The sequence below is a fragment of the Stegodyphus dumicola genome, chromosome 1 (genome assembly GCF_044657685.1).
Source record: "Stegodyphus dumicola isolate Sdum_Otavi_A_Nest chromosome 1, ASM4465768v1".
NCBI classification, from domain to species: domain Eukaryota; kingdom Metazoa; phylum Arthropoda; class Arachnida; order Araneae; family Eresidae; genus Stegodyphus; species Stegodyphus dumicola.
Genome location: NC_140768.1, coordinates 294,843,378 through 294,863,182, shown reverse-complemented (window position 1 = coordinate 294,863,182; position 19,805 = coordinate 294,843,378). Strand labels below are relative to the sequence as shown.

The 19,805-nt window shown below is 34.9% G+C and overlaps 1 protein-coding gene across 2 annotated transcripts in view; it reads right to left on the bottom strand.

Moving 5' to 3' along the window:
- Positions 1-10,271: 10,271 nt before the first annotated feature.
- Positions 10,272-19,805, bottom strand: part of LOC118190363 (cubilin-like) — a 234,035-nt gene continuing 224,501 nt past the window's right edge. For both annotated transcript variants that reach the window (XM_085808686.1, XM_085808690.1), the window contains one exon: positions 10,272-12,514. In XM_085808686.1, coding sequence (XP_085664812.1) covers positions 12,270-12,514 — 245 coding nt within the window. In that variant the 3' untranslated portion in view covers positions 10,272-12,269. The remainder of the gene's footprint in view (positions 12,515-19,805) is intronic.

Here is a 19,805-nt window from a genome sequence, read left to right as displayed (position 1 = left end):
AGTTAGAATGAATGTGTTTTGTAGGGTTCTCCACGTACACTTGAATTTTTAAGAAAGTTAAAGTAGCTCATCGAGTTGTAGAATGTCGAGTAAGGTGTTTCTATTTGGTCGTTGAATTCTAACAAATCATGGTGGTTAGGGAAAGTGTTGTAAGACTAAAACACGAATATTCCCGTTTGACACCACACATGGTGGAGAGCCAGGGTAAAGTTAAATTAATGTTTGAATAATTGAATGAATGTGAATTAAGCAGTAACTAAGAAAAACGAATCGTTTAAAAACAAAAATTTATTCAGTGTCAAGAAAGTGTAAATTATAATGTATTTAGAAAGATACTGATACTTATTCCTTCCAGATGCTGGAAGGAAAAGAACAAGATTGATTGATGAAGTCCAGGAAAAGTTGCTGTAAGAAGAGAGATTTATATAAGTATCGACAGAAATTTAGTATACATTTTGTTACATAAGATTTTTTTTTGTGTAAACGAGGCTCTTAAGAGTTAGTTCAGAATTGTAGAAACTTTTCAACAGGTCGTTTGTAGGACCTGCTTCCAAGTTTTCCAAATTCTGGCAGCGGCAAAAGTAGGGTTTATATTTATTGTAACTAACATTTATTTTAAGTTTAAACTATCTTTCCTGTCAAGCCTTACTTTCCCTTGGAACTGCCAATGCCAGAGTATGTAAAGTTTAGTAGAACGCGCAAGGATTCAAATTATCAGCGGAAGTATTCTGAGTTAAACAGAAAGGAAACGAGTTTTTAGTGTGCTGTTCTTACTTCACGAGCGCGGAGGTAGTTAACCAGAAATTGAAGAACCCCGCGTTTGGCCTGCGTGCTTGCCTCGGAGAATTGTTAATCGTTCAACGTGATATTCAAAGTTAGCTGAATTAGCAGCAGTATTGTAAAACGCGGTGCGGTTAGTTACGTTTAGAGAGCCTCGTAGTTAGAGTCTTGTTATTATTTTCCTTTTAGGTTCTTATTTTTATTTTACCGCCGGGTCGGCGTCGTTTGTGAGCGTCAAGAGCACGCAATTGTAATTTCTTAAGTTGAATAAAAAGGGACTTAAACCCTTAGCAAGACTCTGTCTATTTTCCAGTTTCAACAGTCACCTCTTGGTTGCGTGCAGGTTGGAGGCGCGCAACTCTACACCTGTGTTCCTTATATATCACTCTCTTACACTCTCGTCATTGTGACGTACCATCGGTGTCATCTAGTTACTTCCTAAAATTTGCATATGATTCTTGAAGATGTGTGTAGTGATTTTACAGGTGATATATTTATTTTAGAGTTCGATTTCCGCGTGACTTCGAATTATCCTTAATTTATGGACATGAGTGTAGATAAAAATAAGACAATACAGACAAAGAAAAAAATGAAAACGTTTCGACAGATTCTTTTTATAATATAAGCGTTCATTTTCCTTGCTTTGCACGTGACGCTATCATTTCGTCTGTTACTTATTTAAAAATTTTCACATTGTTCTATGTCTTAAAATTAGAAATTAAAGTTAATGACCTAAAATTGCAGTAGTATATTACAGTACAAGTGACAAAATTGACAGTTTAACTCACGCGTGTGTCGGATTTGCGCAATACTTATGGGGTTCTGGAGGTCGCGTAAAAGTTTCAGTGATAGAAAGGGGTCGCAACTGAAAAACGTTTAAGAAACCCTGCATAAAACAATGAAAATAGAAAAAGAGCTTTTTACACAACATTTAATTTTAGGTAGAATGAAGGCTATATCTTCTGTTTAAATACCCATACAATTACTCTGTTACCCATACAGATACTCAGAAAATCATAAAGATGCCATTATTTTATATACGACTCATTATTGTTCTCTGCAATGAAACGTGTGTTTTTAAAGAATTGTAAGCTGAAACTATTTTACTAAAAATGAGAAAGCAACATCACTTACGATTTTCATAAGTCTTACTTTCAGTATATTTTAAATCTTTTTATTGCTTTCTCAATTCTCAGATTTCTTAATTTTTGCTTTCAATTAAACAATAGAATTCTTAAAACATTTATTTACGATTATTCTTTAAAAATTGAGGCAGACGTGTCTAAAAGATAGAAACAATATAGAATTTTAATCAAGTACATTTTTTTATGTTTATCAGATTAGCTATCATCATTATGTGACATGAATGTTGTAGCTAATTTGTTTTAGGGCGGAACGTCACTTGAACATCATTTAACTTATATGTAACAATTATACGACCTACGATAACATTTTCTGATTTAGCATTTACCTTGAACAGAAAGGCTTAATTGGAAACTAGAAAGCCTGAAACGAGCCGAGTTTTAAAAAAGGCTCATCTGGAAAGCTTGGAAATGGGACATTATCGTTGTGATAACTGTTGGAAGTGGAGACATAAAATTTGTTCCATGATGTATCCCCACAAGAAGTAGTCACGTGATGTTAAATGCAGACTTTTCGTTGGCCAATATGCCAGGACCATGTTTGAGTCTGTTGAACACAAGATATTTCGTAGTTTTTCTGAGCAAATTTATGTTTCCTACTCCATGTTACATATTGTGGACATTTTCGGATGTATGCGTAAGTCTCACGAGCACAATTCACTGTTTCTTCTGATGAAGGTGGTCTACCAAGACTTTCCAAGAAATTGTCGTTTATGGTAGCATTGACAGGCAGTTTTTTTTTTTAAATTTCGTACGCTTTTTGTAAAACTAGCCGCAAAGAAATTTATTTTCTATGCAGTGTTCCGAAATGATGTTGAACGATAATAACAGAATTTGTTTTCGCATATTCAAACAGACAAAAAGCTCTTTCTACCTGTTTAGTGACCATGTTGCTTGGCTTAACGGTAAAAGCGCTCACTTAATACTGATGATATGAAAGGTAATGAAATAAAAAGGTCGTAAACTTAAAGACCTTCTCTGTAAGGCCGACTGGAGCGAAAAAATGGTCATTTCATACTTCCAAATAATTTTTAATTTTAACAAAATCCATAAACCACAGAGGTTCGAATCCCGCGAACGGGCTGGCTGCATGGATGTTTTCGTGGTTTTCCCATGTGTAACGTTTATACGAGCCAATTTTCCTTAGAAAGTTCTCCACGAAGGCATCCCTTCCCTTAGGCAGATAGCCCTCGAGGCTTTACCGTAATTAAATAACATAACCTAACCATAAACCACATCTGGAGTTATTATCGCTCAAAAAACAGATTCCAAATTTCAAAACGCACCAATATCTAAATTTATATATATATCTTAGAAAATTTTGAATAAAAACTCTAATTTTTTGCAGGTGTGCCTAGAAATGTATCTACTTTAAGATGATGTTAAAACTTTTATAGGCTAAAATAAAAAAAAAAAAAAAAAAATACGAAAAATTGATAAAAAATATTTAAAAATAGAAATTTTAAAGATAAATTATAAAAAATGTGCGAATTTTATTTGGATTAAGCCTAAATTTCGAATTATGACAGAAGGAATCAAGTAAGTTTGATAGATAAGAGAGATATTAAAAATATATATCATATTCAATTAACAATAAGGCGCTAACATTTTCAGAGCTAAATTTTGAAGCTAAACTTTTGAAAATTCATTAAAAATTACTCGTGAGATTTTGGCAATTTGGCATAATTTGAGTTGTAGAGTCAAAATATGGAAAAAGATTGGCATGTCATTTCATAAAATGTCTGATTTCGTGTCAAAATACCTATATTAGAACAATGCTATGTATAAATCTAATAAATATTCAAAAATCGCGCTTTCGAGACATGAAAAACGCAAGTTGAATTTCGTCAGTTTGCCCAGTAGAAAGGCAGATATAGAATCGTCCCCCTTTTTTTTGCGCAGTGTACATAAACTGAGGTTGATTAATAATTCTATATTTTTAAGTATTTAGGTATTTAGTGCCAAAGTTTAGTACTAATAACCTGTTCGATTAATCCATGTTTTAAACTATTTAGGTCCATCAATGCTATTAAAATATTGTTACGAATTTGGTATTTAAAAAGCTAATGTTAGTTCAATTATAAATTAAATGGTTTTATTTCCCGCGCAGTGCAGCGCGTGACGAATATTAAAAGAAAGCTAAGCCAGAAAATTGAAAATACAAGAGCGCGTGCATTAAACATTTAATAAATATCTCTTTTTGATTTCTAGAAAGTACTAGAAAATTCTCGCGCGTGATTTTTAAAATCTTATAAAAGGAGGAAAACTTAGTTTGATGTTGTTTAGAAAACTGCTCTTGTCGATTGTAGCGAATTCGCTGATCAGCCTTTGCCTCGTTTAAAGCAGAAATGAAAGAAGAGATGAAATCGAGCCAAGGAAAGATGGAAGGGACCGTCAACTCCGTTAAGGAAGAAATGAAATTGGGCCAGGAATCCGTTAAGGACGAAATGAAAGCCGTTCAAGCAGGTCAAGAAGAAATGAAAAGAGAAATTACCTGCATAATAGAAAATAAATTTGAAGCTATGGAAGGCAGAATTGACACAGTTGAAAATAAAGTTGGACAAATTGAAGAAAAAGTTTCTTCCGTAAAAGATCAAATTGAAGAAAGAGTTTCTTCGGTGAAAGAAGAAATAGAAGAAAGAGTTTCTTCTGTAAAAGAACATATAGAAGGGAGAGTTTCTGCGGTGGAGGAAAGAATTAAAGGAAGAGTTTGTGCCGTCCAACACCAAATCAAACAACAAATTGATGATAGGGTTTCTGCAGTAGCCAAAGAAGTGGATATTTTAAAGAAATTCGTAGCGACGGCAGGGAACAATAGTGATGGTTTTAAATTTTTATCCTTGCCTGTTCGTCCCTCTCTGAAGTTATCCACTTATGATGGGAAGACCTCCTGGCAAGTGTATAAAACACAATTTTCTATAGTGGCGAATGCGAATGGATGGAATCCCCAAACTAAGGCCTGTCATCTCGCCGCTTCGCTGAGAGCAGACGCAGCGGATATCCTGCAGACGCTTCCCGAAAACCAAAGACTTAACCTCGAAGCTCTATCCGGCGCATTGGAGCTGCGCTTTGGCGAGAAATGTTTAAAAGACTACAGAAGGCTTCAATTAAAATCCCGTCAACAGAACCCACCGAATCACTCCAGGAACTCGCCACGGATGTTGAAAGGCTGTCCCACCTCGCCTTTAAACGAAGGAAATCCTGTCGCTGCAATATTTCATCGATGGCATCCGGGATCCCGAAATACAGAAGGCACTGCGAATGGCGGATGTTAAAGATGTAAAAAGCGCTCTGTTGTACGCCGTGAAATTGGAGGCAGCCCAGCAAGCAACTCGTAGAGATCGCTACCCAGTCAGAGCTGTGCGAGTCCACGAGCCAGGGGATCAACTGATGGCTCGTTTAGATGAATTAGTCAGACAAGTCGACGATTTGATACGGAGTAGGAGCGAAAACAAAGTGGCTCTAAGGTGTTGGAAATATGGCAGTGAAGGTCACCTACGACGGAATTGCAGAACACCCCGAGGTACGGAAAATAAAACAGATGATTTTACCAGACAAGTCAGTGACTTGAGACGGAACAGAAGTGAAAAGAAACCAGTTCTAAAGTGCTGGAACTGCGGTGTTGGAGGCCACGTGCGAAGGAACTTCAGAACTCCCCAGAGCACGGAAAATAAGACAGACGAGTTGAATAGACAATTAAATGCCATCGGACGAAAAAGGAGTGACAAGAAACCAAAATGCTGGAACTGTGGAACTGAAGGCCACGTACGAAGGAACTGCAGAACACCCCGGAGCACGGAAATTGAGACCATTTCCCAGCAACGACGCAGGAAACAAATTAATGGCCATATCGAGGAACGGAGGTTGCCAGATAATAGAAAACCTTGTTTTAAAGCGCTCAAGATTTCTATAGTGAGTGGCAACAGTAACGGACTGTCCATCAATGGACACATCGATGGAGTTCCTTGCAATATGATCATTGACACAGGAGCTAATGTTACTATCATTCGGAGAGATTTAACTCAACAATTTAAAGATAAACTTATTTGGACGCCATCCTGTGTTACCCTTTAGACTGCGTCTGGTGACAAGATCGACATAGCTGGGAAGTTAAACGTGAAAATCACATTTGGAAGTGCCGCCTACCATCACACAGCATATGTGGCGGACATTACAGATCTATGCATACTCGGATTGGACTTTTTAAGGAAATACAATTTTTCCTTAGACTTGAAAAACAACAAACTGCTTTCAGGATCTGAAGACATGACTATCCATCCTAAGAAGGGATCCTCACCTGGAAATGCCGACGTTTTGTCCGAAAGAACCAGCTCGAAAAACTGCCGAAATCATGCTAGGGTCGAAAAGAAACACCAGACTACCAGCTAATCTCCATCTCAGATGCTCTTCGGTCGAGACCTTCGTCTGCCTTGTGACCGCCTGTTTCATCGCCGTATGGATGCGCCTTCATCGCCTAAGGAACACATCGAAGATGTCAAGGCCCGTTTTGAAGTGATGCACCGTTCCGCACAAAAGCGAGTGAACTTGGCGACGGAGAAAGTGAAGTCCAGATACAACACGAGAGCTACTAGACATAGATCCAACAAAGGAGACAAGGTGTGGTTGTGGAACCCGATTCAACGAAAAGGACTCAGTCCTAAATTACAGTCACCTTCGAATGGTCCATATACAGTGCTGAACAGACTGAATGACGTCGTGGTTCGGATCCGTAAGTCTTCGAACTCTAAACCTAAAGTCGTTCATTACGACAGGTTAGGTCATTACTATGGCCATAGTACGTAATGTAAATAATTGCAAATAGTATAAGACCATGGTCCTTTTTGTTTCTAAATGTGTATTTAGTATTTGATTTGTATTTTGCACTTGATTTGTATTTTGTATTTGATTTGTATTTGATAGCATTTGATTTGTTTTACTTATTGTTCATGTTGTTTATTATTGCAATGTAATGCTTATTATTGTATTCATGCCTTAGTTGTAAGTTTGACTTCCTGTCCAGGGATAGTACTGCCCGGGACGTGCAGTCCTTGGGAAGGGGGCAGTGTTACGAATTTGGTTTTTAAATAGCTAATGTTAGTTTAATTATAAATTAAATGGTTTTATTCCCCGCGCAGTGCAGAGCGTGACGAATATTAAAAGAAAGCTAAGCCGGAAAATTGAAAATACAAGAGCGCGTGCATTAAACATTTAATAAATATCTCTTTTTGATTTCTAGAAAGTACTAGAAAATTCTCGCGCGTGATTTTTAAAATCTTATAAAAGGAGGAAAACATCTCAGTTCGCAGTAGTTACTTAGTTTGTTGTTGTTTAGAAAACTGCTCTTGTCGATTGTAGCGAATTCGCGGATTAGCTTTCTTTAGCTGTTTTGAATTAAGTTCTGTTGAACGTTTGAGTAGTTAGAAGGTAACTACTGTGATATATTGTGATACTGCACGATTATGTGAGGGCATTTAATCATATTTGTGTTGATAATAAATTTTCTTCATTTTTCATCGGACTTGTGCATTCATTTCGTAACGAACCCGTACGCACGCAACACTATTGTAGACCCAATGTGACTGTTAACTGATCTAGTATTAGATAAGATACTACGGATTCAATAATGTCATTGCTGTTACCTACTTCCTAAATGGTGTGGCAAAGCACACTAGGGCTATCTGCCTAAGGGGAGGGATACCTTCGTGTAGGACTTTCTAAGGGAAACTGGCTCGTATACACGTTACACATGGGGAAAACCACGAAAACACCCATGCAGCCAGCCCGTTCGCGGGATTCGAACCTCGGACCGAACTACCAGTGTTCAGCGACTTTACCGCTCGGCCGCTGGTGGGCACTTCCTAAATGGAAGAACAAGAATTCTGTTAGAAAGATATCACGAATCTTCGATTACCCCTATGACTTACAAAACTTCTTGTAAATTTTGGTGTCTCTCTCTCAACAACGGACTCTTTGTTGTATTATGATTTATCTAAAGATTTTAGACTTTTTAAATTTTTAAATAAACAATATTTGGAGTTCTATCGTTACGTGAACAGTTCCTGTTTTATACAAACTTATTTTCCTAAAATCTCGGACAGCATTAAGCATTAACTTTTTCCCGTTTGATCTGCATTAGTTTCTTGTTTACAGATAAAAAACGTTGAAGTGTATTTTTCGTCCTACTTAAGTTTATATTAGAAGCATATTTTACATAAGACTAAATAAAATAAATCCAAGACTTGTTTCCCTAACTGTATCTTAAGTCCACTAGAAACCTAACTACTTAAGAAGAGTTAGAGTCTAAGAATGAAAGCATTTCAACGTAAAACTGGCTTTAGATTCAAGTTATTAACAGCAATGGAGCCATTTTAGATATTCAAGATTCTCTTCACAAAAATTGGTCTTTGAGACGTGGAATTATTTCATATATAAATATTTGGCAAGTAATGAATCTTGCAATTCAACAAATGTAAAGATTTACATACGTTAAATGAATTAAAATACTTATACTTGCTATCGCAAGCACCTTGGTAGAAGTCGCCAACTTTTCAGAATATGCCAAACTCTTTGGTAAAATTTCTGCAGGAATACAAAATTTTCCGACAAATCTCTACAGCAAAAAAAAAAAAAAAAAAAAAAAGATAGGTTTAGTAGCTAGCCGGTGTTACCGAGGTTTGCGCGATGAGTTTCTGCAGTTCCCTGATTTATTTAAGCAAAAACAGATCGCTGTGTACTTGGGAAAAAGAATATCACAAAAAAATTACAGAAAGATTTGGATACGAATGTAAGCGTTTTATTTTCTTATTATATCATGAAATCCTTATTTAGCAACTAAACGTTTTGGCTAATCTTTGGAATATGGTAGCAGGTAGTTTGGCGACATTTTGGTAAGGCGATAAAGGTTACTAGCTAGGACTTTAGCAGTGTACATGGATAAAGTCAAGAGTGTGCGCAATGCCATTTTTGTGCAATTCTGGGATGTTTTTTTAAGTGAAAATAGGTCGACGTGTACATGGTTACCGTGTATGTGCAATTCTTAAAAACGAGGGCAAGCAGTTTGCGATTCTGCACTTGCTCCCAATTTCGCACCTAATCTGCGTCATGATTAAGCACTTTTGTTCCATAAAAGTTCTAGCATAAGCGTAATTCGGCTAGCATATTTTTGGAAAAAAATGTTAAGTAAAAAAAAAAAAAAAAAAAAAAAAAAAAAGCCTTTTTTTCGTGAAAACAAAATGGCGTCCAAACAAAAACTAGCAGGTTGCTGTAGCAGGGTTGGTCGCCAAATTTTCGCCAAAAAATCGCCAAGTTATCATAATCCAAAGATTAACCAAAGTTTTATTTGAAATTGCTAAAATATATTTGCTTTTCACATGTTCATAATATTATATTTGTTAAGTTAGATAAATACCAACAGTTTGGGAATCTTCTTCAGAAATATTGCAAAAATCACCAACTTGCATCCGATAAGTAACTTTTGCTATATAATCTGTAAAAAAATTCCAAATATCGCCAAGGTGGTTGCGAAAATATGTAGGCACCGAAAAATCATTGGCTTGTGAAATTGTTTTCGAATATCGTAAAAGAATAATCTTTTAATAATTATGATATTATAAATACAAATGTAAATTCACAGGTAATAATGAAAAGATTTAAACCTTGAAAAAGAAATTTTGGGTACATTTCTTGATTTCTTTGTATAATTTGTTTATGACGTTGCTCCAATGTAAATTAATTTCAAGTGTGTAATTAAAATAATTTCAATAATTTAGTATTTTAATAATTTAATATTTTAATAATTTAATATATTAATTTAATAATTTAATATTTTAAGCTCAGTTTTCGTTTTTCTGAAAATGAGTTGGTGATCAAGTGCTTTATTTATCGTGCCGGAAGATAAAACTAAAATTTGCATAATATATACAAGTGTGGCACTTTTTTTGTAGTTAGAAAATTTAAAACTTTTGCATTGAATACATTAGAATAACCTCGATGTTTTGTGCAATAATTTTTTCGCTTTAGTTATTTTAGGATTTTATATTTATATTGGACAGATTCATAAACTTATTGCTGATACAAAAATATTTTTTTCTGTACTACTCTCGTGCTAGAAAGATATTTATTCTAACATTTTTTTTTTTTTTTAATATTCGGATTACCTTTGCAGAGTCTCAAAATCTCCTCAACTATTAGAAATATTTAAAAAGAGATTGCAAATATATATATAAATCCACCATTAAAAGCATGGTAAACTATGTGAAGAAAATTTTTCATATTTTTCAAATTTCGAAAATAAAATTATTACATTTATTAAATTTTACATAAGCATCCTTAAGTGAGACGTCAACCAAGTTGAAATATCGTATTTTATAACCGAAAAATCACAAACAAATTTTTAATTAATGTCATGAGCAAAGTAAATTTAAAACAATATAGTACTTTGGTTTAAATGAACATACATATTTAAACAATGAAAAACTGCACATGCTTCTGCTGTTCCAGTTTTAACACCAGAAGGTTAAAATTGTTTCAAGTTTCTTTATGTTTCTTTTCTGATAATATTACAGTACTGTATAAAAAATGAGATAACTGTATTTATGATTGATTGCTTAATTAATCAACATTTTCGATAAAAACTATTCGATTTAAAGAAAGAAAAATTGTTTCTTACGACTGGATTTTGCCAAAAGCTAACGCTATCAGTTACAGAATTTAAATATCAGCGAGTAAGAGGAGTTAATTAAGCTATTATTTTCTAAATTTTTAACTTTAAACGATCGATTATTGGTCATTATAAATTGAGAATACGAATTTGTTTCTACGCGTAATGAAAATATATTTCTTCGAAATCTGAATTTTAAATAAGCAAATGTTACACGTTATATAATAACTACTGATTTGATTAATCAGAATATATTTTTAAATGCGAAATTTAAATAATCAAGGTTCGATTTTTATCGAATTACGGCTAATGATTCTGTTTTGCACTTTAGCTTTTATCGAATAGCTATTGAGAGTCCTGTTTTGCACTTTTCAACCGAGATCAGTCTTTAAATAAAGCTCTCTTTCGATGGGACTTAAAATCGAAATAAAAATAACTCTCCTGGTGTTAAAATTAGGTATTTCCTTTTTAAGTTTGGATTCCTTACATGTTTCGTTATGATAAAATACGTGCGCTGAAACAGAAAATTTCTATGCATAGGCTTTAGAAAATTGTCTGAGGAGTCTTTCTTTCTGCTGTTATCTATAGAGGTACAGTTCTTTGAGCAAAATACATTTTTATTACGAGATGCTTCATGAGTTATTAAAAAAAACTGAACCTAAAGCAAGATGGTATGTCGTTGTAGAATAATTCTTCAAATATGAATATGCGAAAATTGATAGCTGCCTACTTGGAAGAGGTTGTTGTACCATATAAAAGTTTCACAAACATTACCTATTATTTAGGAGATTCCAGTTAGCTTAAAATGTTCCTCCTATGTCATTCGAAAGGGAAAAAGAATTGATTTTCTTCTTCACTTTGTAATATTCTGGAATGTTTCTAAAAAAAGGAGAGCCTTCAAAAAAAGTTTAGTATTTCCAAAGCTCGTAGCACCAAAGCAAATATTCACCGAGTTTTCGCACGGCTCTAAAAGGACTAAGAGTGTTTTTTTTTTTTCTTTTTCTTTTCTTTACCACAGTTCCGAGGAAAACTATATGCGTATACATTTATATATGTATCAAATACTATATATTGGCATGGAATAGTTTCCTTTTGGCACGAAATTATGTTGCTTTTTAAAAAATTTAGTATGAAGTCCATAATATCTATGTTTCCCATTTTCTTCTAAAATATGAGATATGAGTAACAAACCTAATTTTCGGGTCACAAGTGAGAAAAACTCCTTCTTCGACCTCCTTGTTCGAAGTCTCTTAAAAGATCTTTTAAGTTGCATTTTGTCACCCGAAGGAGAGAACTAACAACAATCATAGTGCAAATCTTCAGTGGATTCAAGCAAAATTCATTCTATGTTGGATGTCATAGATTTACATTCGTTTTCAAAACTCCCTTCCTCTGCTTTTCCGGAGTTTAAGATCCAGTTTAGGATGAGCAAGTATTCTGGATGTAGGATGTCCTCCTACCGCGGCACTTTTATTATTTTAGGGGCAGTGAGAGGGCCGTAGGTTACAGAAGAAGTCCATTTAACTAGTATATGTGACGGTTATGCGCTTTTTTCCCTTTCTTGTTCTCTATAAACACTTCTAAATTTTGGAACTAATTGTATTGAGAAGTGGAGCACTTCCATGCGAGTGGACCGTCCACTATCCCCAAGAGTAGTCATTAGAAGATGGACTGTAGTCCTCCATGTGTCATACGCTGTCAACGGACATGAAAGGCATGGGGGGAATTTCTCGGGGTCCCTTTTGCCTTGGCTCGAAGGGCGGAGGTGGGTAGTGGTGGGGTTGAGGATGGTGGTGGTGGTGGTGATGATGATGCCTTCGCCGCCGTTTCCTCTTTCGATGGCACACCAAGCAGATGGTTAAGAAGATGCTGAAAGCAATACCCATCGTCAGACCCACGATTAAGTACACATTGACAGTGGGTAAGGGTTCGCCTGGAAATGAGAACAAAGGAAAAGAATTAGTGGAATGTTATTCTATTAAGAAAGCCTCTAGTATCATGAAAATAATTACAGGGTTCTCAGTTGAAAGGTGTTCGACTCAATGAAAATGTACCTTGGAAAACGATTATTGTAGGATACTTTTGACGGCACTGAAAATTGTAAAATGCTTTTTCCTAACTCTAAAAAATGTTTTAATTATAGGCGCACTGTTGGAATTTTTAATGGCCAAATGACCATCGACTTCATTTACTTTCGTGAACTCTGTGCTGTGCAATTGTACCGAATCATTCTGTGCTAGATTTTTCAAATGACTGATGATAATTTTTTTACTTCCTTTTACGAAGTAAAGAAGTATTGTAATCACGAAAAATTCCGGGTATTATATTCCAAAGAAAATATCCATTTTGACCGCTATCGAATGCAATTTAATGATGTTTTGGCGTGACATCTGTACGTAAGGACAGAATAAAGGACTCTTTTTCCCAAAACTATTGTAAGATTGATTTAAAATGGATCCAGAAGAGACTTTTTCCCGTAACGTCGTTACGTATGTATGTACCTCGCATAACTCAAACACGAGTAGCCTCAGTCTCAGAACTCTGAAATTTTGTATGTAGGACCGCTATAACATATAGTTGTGCACCTCCCATTTTGGTTGCAATCGGCCAAATCAAAAGTATAAAAATATATTATATATGTAACGAAACTGTGGTTCGATGACACGATATGAATGATTTGATTGAGAATACGGCACAAACTTGCATTAAAATCTTCGGTGAAACAGGACTTAAATTTCGCTGTGAATATAGCTTAACGAACCCGTGTAGATTTCTTCATAATTAGAACTTGCCGAAGAATGTAATGAAAGAATAATTTTGGAAGCATTGAAATAAGAACACTGAGATGTAAATGCGCAGAAATACTTATTGCGAAGATATTTGACGCTTAGAGCGTCCATCCATTTTTGAAGAAGAAGCAGTCGAGCCGGATTAAATTTCTGTTAGTTATTTAAATTCCCATTTTGTGGCCACAATTCACTTGGCACTCTACTCGTGCCTATTAAAGAACATTTACAATTCTGTTACTATTGCCATAGAAGAGAATTTAGCAGCACACACATGATTGCGGAAAGACGTCTGGCTAAGAGGAAAAGCACAAGCAAAAGTGACACATCAATTCATAGAAAGAAGGGAGGGAGTCAAAAGCTTCAGTTTTTAGTTTTGGTTTACAATTCGGTGATTGGTCAAGAGGCATCTGCATTAACGGTTACGTAAGATCGCATGATTATTTTGAATGACACAGTTTAGACTTACAGCGCTATTTTTAGGACAGATAGATGAAGCTCCCAAATGAAATAAAAAATAAAAGAGATTATAGTGAATTAAATTTAGAAGTTTGCTTTCATATTTTTTATCTTACACATTCCCCCCTTGCAAAAAAGCGCAGAGCGATAGAGAAGCCTTTATTAGCATCGAAATTTAATTCCCTTCTGTATTCAAAAAATAGTAATCTCTATTTGCACTGCGTCATTTCGAGAAAAATCTATGTCGTATGACTCTTACATAATTCTGATGATGTAAATGAAACTAAAACTCAAACAGGCAATGTTAATTTTACAGCAATATTAACCATCCAATCAAAATGCATTGAGAACCAAAACTAACTCGGTCTAAATTAGGATTTCGCTCTGAACGTAACGCACTTGCTTTCCACGCTTTGGACTGCTGTCTCTTAGCTCCTTCTTTTTTATTGCAATTCTATCAAAAATGAAAGATTTTGGAATAGACACAATAAATGTGCCAACTTCATTGTTGCCACAACATGTTTACTGAAATAAGAGTTAAATTAAATATACCTTAACTGCCAAATTTCTTACTCCTTGTGGATCTGCGTTTTAGCATTCTACGGCATCAAAATTCTAGCTGTTCATTGTGGATACAATGCGTTCTACTACAGAATCTATTATATGAATCTACTACAGCAACATGCTACGGCTACACACAATTCGGCACATTAAACGTGCCTGTTCCAAACGGTTTACATTTTTTGACAGATTTTAAGAAAGCGGCAGCAGACAGACAGCAGTCTATCTAGGCCAAAGCGTGGAAAGCAAGTGCGTAATGTTCAGGGCTGAAATCTTAAGACAAACTGAATTAGTTTTGGTTCTCAATGCATTTTGATTGGATGGTTAACATTGCTGTAAAATTACCATTGGCTAAGACACAATAACACGCCGAATAAATACTGATTCAGAAGTCAAACAACAAAAATCAGCGTTAATTCACAAAATTTTCACAGGACTAGTTTCGATGGTTTTACCGAACCATCATCTTCAGCTGCAAAACCGCAAATGAACAAGATAGGATATAATGTTTAGATAAGAAAGCCTGGACAAGAATAAGCAAGTGGCGCCATCTGTTGGCGAAACCAGAACTAAAACATAATTTCTCTAAAAGCCGAAGGCAAATTTGGATTGGAATTAGGATCGTTAACTAGAACAGAAAGATTTTTATGAATGTGAAATGCCTCTAGAAAATCCAGTTCTCCAATGGAAGATGTTTTTTGAATAATTTTGGCAGCAGAAAAATTGAAAGTGTGATTTTCGGACCAACAATGTTGAGCAACAGAAGACTCCTGTGTTTCCTTTTTTCTAACATATGCCTCATGTTCTTTGACGCGAAATTTTAAGGCTCTCTTAGTTTGGCCAATGTAAATTAAACCGCACTGGCAAGGAATCCTATAAATACCCCAGGAATTCATATCCGGAATGGGGTCCTTGAGTATAGAAGTTGGAATTTTATTGATGGGAGAGTAAACAACCCGAAAGTTAAATTTCAGCAAAATATGTGCAACTTTATAGCTAATTGATGGAAAGAAGGGAATGACAACAGAATTTTTATAATCTCCTAAAATAAGAGTGTGGCTTTTAGTGTGTTGAGATGAGAATTTTTTAACTGCTTGATTAATAATGTTGGGTGAAAAGCCCCTGTCAATAGCTATTGCTTTTAAATAATTTAGTTCTTCATCAAGGGCTAGTTTGGAGGAGCAAACTTGAAGAGCACGGAAAACATAGGAATAAAATGAAGCTAACTTTTGTTTAGTCGGATGACATGATTTAAAGTGTGGTGGAAGGCAAACCGATGAAGGTTTACGGTAAACTGTAGTACTGAAGTTGGATGTGTTACGTGTGACCAGAATGTCGAGAAACGGAAGAGAATTGCAAGTCTCAAGTTCAAAAGTGAACTGAATAGCAGGATCAATAGAATTCATTGTTGAAAGAACTCTATTTAAATCATCTTTATTACCTTCAAACAGGGTAAAAGTATCGTCTACGTAGCGGAACCATGCCGGGAAATTTAAAGTTTCAAACAATTTTGATTCATAATAAAACACATTTTGTTTTCCAAAATAAATATTACAAGCAAACTGAGGGATTAGCCATGGGAAGCCCCCTCAGTCCCATCCTGGCTGATATCTACATGCATTATTATGAATCAAAATTGTTTGAAACTTTAAACTTCCCGGCATGGTTCCGCTACGTAGACGATACTTTTACCCTGTTTGAAGGTAATAAAGACGATTTAAATAGAGTTCTTTCAACAATGAATTCTATTGATCCTGCTATTCAGTTCACTTTTGAACTTGAGACTTGCAATTCTCTTCCGTTTCTCGACATTCTGGTCACACGTAACACATCCAACTTCAGTACTACAGTTTACCGTAAACCTTCATCGGTTTGCCTTCCACCACACTTTAAATCATGTCATCCGACTAAACAAAAGTTAGCTTCATTTTATTCCTATGTTTTCCGTGCTCTTCAAGTTTGCTCCTCCAAACTAGCCCTTGATGAAGAACTAAATTATTTAAAAGCAATAGCTATTGACAGGGGCTTTTCACCCAACATTATTAATCAAGCAGTTAAAAAATTCTCATCTCAACACACTAAAAGGCACACTCTTATTTTATGAGATTATAAAAATTTTGTTGTCATTCCATTCTTTCCATCAATTAGCTATAAAGTTGCACATATTTTGCAGAAATTTAACTTTCGGGTTGTTTACTCTCCCATCAATTAAATTCCAACTTCTATACTCAAGGACCCCATTCCGGATATGAATTCCTGGGGTATTTATAGGATTCCTTGCCAGTGCGGTTTAATTTACATTGGCCAAACTAAGAGAGCCTTAAAATTTCGCGTCAAAGAACATGAGGCATATGTTAGAAAAAAGGACACACAGAAGTCTTCTTTGCTCAACATTGTTGGTCCGAAAATCACACTTTCAATTTTTCTGCTGCCAAAATTATTCAAAAAACATCTTCCATTGGAGAACTGGATTTTCTAGAGGCATTTCACATTCATAAAAATCTTTCTGTTCTAGTTAACGATCCTAATTCCAATCCAAATTTGCCTTCGGCTTTTAGAGAAATTATGTTTTAGTTCTGGTTTCGCCAACAGATGGCGCCACTTGCTTATTCTTGTCCAGGCTTTCTTATCTAAACATTATATCCTATCTTGTTCATTTGCGGTTTTGCAGCTGAAGATGATGGTTCGGTAAAACCATCGAAACTAGTCCTGTGAAAATTTTGTGAATTAACGCTGATTTTTGTTGTTTACCATTGGCTGTTTGAATTTTAGTTCCATTTACACAATCATAATTACGTAAGAATCATATGACATAGATTTTTCTCGAAATGACGCAGTAGAAAGAGGGGTTACTATTTTTAGAATAAACGTAAATTTAATCTTTGATATATTCTTTATTTTTCTTACATATATATATAATATAGCCACTGCGTTACACACAATAGTTGTAGAATTATCAACAATTTAAAAGTTGTTCAATTGCGGGTAAGCCTAATTTTTTTTACCATATTTGAAACTTGGCAGAACAGTGAATTAAGTCAGTTTTTGCACCTGTGTCTTTTTGCCGAGTGGGGCCGAAAGTAAACTTTCTGTTTTATGCACCAAAAAATCTGTCTTTAATTTCGAATGGGACCAAAACAAAACTTTTAGTTTTGTACTCCGTAACAAATAAATATTCATATATTATCATTTCAATCGACGTATAAAAATGCATTGCGGTTTATTTCTTAAATTACAATGATAAGGTGAAACTGATGCTAGTTTTGAAATCAGCACATAATCATATCCAAAAATACGTATAATTTTTTAGGCATGTTGTGTATGTGTCGGAAATGTTCGTTTTGTGATGATTTGCTAGACTCATTTTCAGAATGATTCTAACAGAGCGAAAACAGAATCCACACCTTATTATTGACATTAAGTATTTTAAAAATATAGCAGTAAGTTTAAAAATAATTTTAGAGATATTGTTCAAATGATTAGGTTTTCTCTGTTATTAAATGGTGTAGTCTTTTGTTTACGTTATTAACAGCACGACTTATGAGGTGGAATAAAAAAAAATTGAGTACCGTCAGGTCTTTCAGATATTTAGAATAGACTTTTTTTTAGATTCATCAGACTTTTTTTATGATTTGTTTGAAAATTTTTACATTATTTTATTCATGTAATTTAGATAATTTATTGTTACATCTACGTCGCCATAAACCGTCAATGTTTAGAGCACCAAAACTGTTTCCTGAGACTTTCGTTTTGAAAATCAGCTTGATGAAATTCTTCTTCTTTTTTTTTCTTTTTCGAACGCTTCTCTGTTACCAGAAGCCCACGGAAATTCATCGTGGGAAGAAGGCAAGATTACGCCTGGCATTGGCAAGAGCCTTGTGCGTCATATAGTGACAGCCCGACTTTAGCTCAGTTCCGCCTCCATTTTTGAGAGAGGGACGGATCCCAAGGGGAACGGGTTTGAAGGTCCTCTATCCTCAACCTCTCGAAAGGATTTTCGGGTGGCCGCATTTGTAAGTGCCCTATACTATATAAGAGACACTATACTTTTACAAAGCTCATGCCTTCTACAGATTCCATCCGGAGCATTTTGGTACGAGTTACTAACCACTATCATGATTGGGCGGCTAAAATTCTTGTACCTTACTTAAGGTTCAGGTTTCTGAACAGTACGTAAATATAAGTCTTACTATAAGCTCATATAATACCACTTTCTACCTTTAAGTAGTTTTAGTTGTAAAATGTGACAACAATGACTGGCAGCGCTAATTTGTTAACTCCTAAATCAATATTGTTTTGGAAATAGACGTTTGAGCTAAGACGAGCAGAACTATTCACTAATTTATCATTTCCTCTTTCAGGGTAACTGAGGTTTAGTGGTTCTTTGGTAACCGGATTGCATTTGGTTTTATTTTCATTGATATTGACTTGCACTTAGCTGTCGTTTTAGCCAAAGCAGAATAAGGCTGTATTGTTTATCATTGCTCTTGTTGGCCGTGCAATTATCACTACATAATAATAGGCTTGAACTTCAGTTATCTTACTGAAAGCATTTCCTCTAATATTAATGGCTAAATCACAGATGTTTTTCTAAAATGAGAACAGATAATTTTGTTAAATTTAGTAAGTTAATTAAATTTTAATGTTAAATAAATATAAAAAGTTAACGCCCAAGTTTTAAATTTAATAAGACGAGCAGAAACAAATAATAATGAATTCCTGCTTTAAATTTTTTTACGGCCGGGCACTTTATTTAATAGCCAATAGCTTGCGCCACTACAAAAGCCGGAAGTGGTGGCTATTTCACTATGGAAGCACCTAAATAGGTGGCCGCTGTTGCCTGCTAATGAGGCCATGCCTCCTCTGGGATTCGATTCCGTGCCCATGGCCACGGCAGTTAGAGCCACTATACACCGCTTGGGCACAATATTAAAGTGTATTAACAATTAAATATTCATATATTATCATTTCAATCGACGTATAAAAATGCATTGCGGTTTATTTCTTAAATTACAATGATAAGGTGAAACTGAAATCCAAAAATACGTATAACCTTTGAGGCATGTTGTGTATGTGTCGGAAATGTTCGTTTTGTGATGATTTGCTAGACTCATTTTCAGAATGATTCTAACAAAGCGAAAACAGAATCCACACCTTATTATTGACATTAAGTATTTTAAAAATATAGCAGTAAATTTAAAAATAATTTTAGAGATATTGTTCAAATGATTAGGTTTTCTCTGTTATTAAATGGTGTAGTCTTTTGTTTACGTTATTAACAGCACGACTTATGAAGTGAAATAAAAAAAATGAGTACCGTCAGGTCTTTCAGATATTTAGAATAGACTTTGAAGGACAATATTTATTTGAATGTTTGTTAAGAAAAGTTGCCAAGGTTACGTTTGTTGATTTCATACT